At 41.8% G+C, this 3,220-nt stretch overlaps 1 protein-coding gene across 2 annotated transcripts; it reads left to right on the forward strand.

Annotated features, from left to right (window-relative positions):
* The first annotated feature begins 1,057 nt into the window (after window positions 1-1,057).
* Window positions 1,058-2,916, forward strand: BPC2 (basic pentacysteine 2). 2 transcript variants are annotated; one of them, XM_089609275.1, is made up of 2 exons: window positions 1,058-1,262; window positions 1,862-2,916. In XM_089609275.1, exon 2 carries the CDS (start codon window positions 1,867-1,869, stop codon window positions 2,671-2,673), a length of 807 nt encoding a protein of 268 aa, XP_089465401.1. In that variant the 5' UTR covers window positions 1,058-1,262; window positions 1,862-1,866; the 3' UTR covers window positions 2,674-2,916. The 2 variants fall into 2 exon arrangements, with proteins under 2 accessions (XP_089465401.1, XP_089465402.1); XM_089609276.1 differs by lacking the exon at window positions 1,058-1,262 and adding an exon at window positions 1,280-1,715.
* The last annotated feature ends 304 nt before the right edge of the window (window positions 2,917-3,220 follow it).

Here is a 3,220-nt window from a genome sequence, read left to right on the forward strand (position 1 = left end):
GAGAGGTGTACTCTATTTTGATTATAAATCTATCTTGGAATTCTTGATGACCTCATCAATATAAGAGAGAGAGAGAGAGAGAGAGAGAGAGAGAGAGAGAGAGAGAGAGAGAGAGAGTAATTCTTTCAATCTCATAATATACGAGTCCCTGAATATAAGCCGGCTCTACTAAAACTTTCATACCAAATCGTTATGCTATCTAGATTTTAACCTGTGATAACTTAGTAATTCCAAATGAGTAGAATGTCATCTATGCATAAGATTAGGAAAATCACTTTGTCATTGTTTATGATCTTATTAACAAGGCTAGTCTATTTACTGATTAAAGCCGAAGTTTTTCACAGTTCCGTGGTAGATGAACTTGATTTAGAAGCTTGTTTTAGTCCATAGGTGGACTTCCGCAATTCACAACTTCATTCTTTCTTAAAAAAATCACAAAACTTATGATTTTTTTTTAACCTCTTGTTTGAATCATGTTTATCGAGCTGATTAAAATGACTATTTTCACATCCATGTACTTTATTAAGAACGAGATGGATGGATATGAGAGTATCGATATTTCATCATTATTTTTACTTATATAATTACTCATATGTACCAATATTTGAAACAATTGCTAAGATGATAATCAATATATAATAAAATTGAACGATGAATTATTTAATTTATTGGTGTGGTATGTGAATTCATTGGGAGTTTTATGTCTTTCAGTACCAGGTTCTCCACTCTTGTCAAAATATTACCAAGCAACCAGAGAAAAAGTATCTCTAAAACACTATAAAATAAAAGGACGCAAAAGTGAGATTCAAGTCCGGGTGGATAAGCAAATACTATGAAATAAGACAAATAACAATAAAATAAAGCACTAGAATAAAGGGAAAGGATGCCTCAAATAGAATAACATAAAGACATAAAAATAAAATGAAGAAACGCAAAAGAGAGGAGAGAGAAGATAAGAGTTAGGAATTTGTTGTCACATGGGGATTTTGGTCTTTAAAAGAAAACTTGAAATTAAATTTTTATCTCTTTCTCTTAGATTTTCCTTATATTTTAAAGTGACAACTACATCCTTTGATAGATACCCCAAATTTTAGCTTCTCTCTCTCGTAGTCTTATTTTTAGGTTTTTCTCTCTCCTCTCTCCTCTCTCCTCTCTCCCTCTCTCTCAAAGGTTTCTCTCTCCTCTCTCTTTCTTTCTCTCTCAGGTTTCTCTCTCCTCTCTCCAGAAGGCAAAACCCTAAAGAGCCGTTTACACCCACCTAAGTAAGTTTTCTCTCTCATCTCTCCCAATCTCTCCCTGTCTCTCTCTCTCTCTCCATATCTCTTTCTCTTTCTACAGATTTTTTTTTATCGAATAAATGGGTCCTTTCGTACTGTTAAACCCGTCATTCGCATTCGCGTATTATATTTTTCCAAGCAGAGTTTTAAGTTGTGTATCTCTTGATCACGCGCTCTCCGGGACGCAGATCTGAGATTTGCGGGCTCAGATCTGATCTCAGATTTCGTAAACCCTAACTCGCGAACCGTCACTTTTGCACATTGAAAATGTAGATCTGAAACGATGGTGTTACGATTCCGTACCCCATATCACGCTCAGAAATGTTGGAAATCCGTAGTGGTCCCGGATCTAAAATTTGCAGGCCTTGGCTTGTTTTTGAAATTTGGGGATCTCTATTTTCAGGATTTGAAAGATTGGGATACGATTTGTTTTCTGAGGTTGCTTGAACATTTTTTACTCTCGTTGGTTTTCGATAGGGAATGAGTTTTTGTAAATCTCTGTTTGCATGGCCTGGGAATCATGGGAGCTCTGGGAATTCAGATTTGTTTGTTGATTTGTCATATATATGTATGTATGTATGTAGTTGGAATGGATGACGACGCGTTGAACATGAGGAACTGGGGTTACTACGAGCCGACGTTCAAAGGCCACCTGGGTTTGCAGCTCATGTCGAGCATGGCGGATCGTGACACGAAACCGTTCCTCCCCGGCCGCGACCCGGTCATGGTCGGAGCCAACGGGTCATACCACGACTCCCCGGTGGTGCCGATGAGCTACGGAGGAGGCCGCGAGTGGGTGAGCCAGCGAGAGAAGATCCTCAACATTCTTCCACAAAACCACTACAACCCGAACCAGAACCCGAACCCCAACCCCAACAGCGCAATCAACAGCAACGTGGTCCTCCCCGAGACCTCGTCCGGGATGCAGATGGTCGAGGACCCGGCGGTGCTCCCGAAGGAGGGCAGCGGGCCGTCGAAGAAGCGGCAGAAGGTGAAGAAGCCGAGGAAGCCCAAGGAGGGCGGGAATTCGAGCCCGATGGTGCCGAGGCTGAAAGCGCCGAAGAAGAGCCTGGAGGTGGTGATCAACGGGATCGACATGGACATATCGGGGATACCCATCCCGGTGTGCTCCTGCACGGGGCAGCCGCAGCAGTGCTACCGGTGGGGCTGCGGGGGCTGGCAGTCGGCGTGCTGCACCACCAACGTCTCCGTCTATCCGCTCCCGATGAGCACCAAGCGCCGCGGGGCCCGCATCGCCGGCAGGAAGATGAGCCAGGGAGCCTTCAAGAAGGTGCTCGAGAAGCTCGCCGCAGAGGGGTACAATTTCGCCAACCCCATCGACCTCAGGACCCACTGGGCCAGGCACGGCACCAACAAGTTCGTCACCATCAGGTAGATTTTTTATTTTATTTTTTTATTTCATTTCGCTCCCGCTTCGACTTTGTATATATACTTATGCCCGCCACCGCCTTTACGATGGGGTGCGCTTTTGTAGTCCTTTGAAATGTTTCACCGATGACAGTTTTTTTTTTTTTTTTTCCTTCCATTTTTGTTTTGTAATTTGGAATTTCTTCTTTTAATTTAAAAAAATTTCTTTTCCGCTTTATGATACAAGGGCTGAAACTTCTGGCCACTCCCCTACTAGACTTGTCATTTATTGGATCCTCCTGGATAATGTATGTTATTTTTGTTCAACTCAGAATTCGTCGAGGTTATTAATTTACAGGCATGTACTTTGGTTCTTACTTGTGAATAGAGCTTTAATACTGTTTTCTGAATGATATCGCCAATGATATCAAGTAAAAAGAAAATTTTGAAGCTGCGTTACATGTGAAATGTTTCTCTAATTATAACGTGCTATATTCTTGGCTGATTTTCCATATTCTTATATATAGATCCAGTGTAGAGATTAGTTATGTTCTTCAGTGAATTAGTGAAAGGGT

This window comes from Urtica dioica, chromosome 3, assembly GCF_054948205.1.
Source record: "Urtica dioica subsp. dioica isolate 48M chromosome 3, U.dioica_male_clone48M_v1_H2, whole genome shotgun sequence".
Lineage (NCBI taxonomy): Eukaryota > Viridiplantae > Streptophyta > Magnoliopsida > Rosales > Urticaceae > Urtica > Urtica dioica.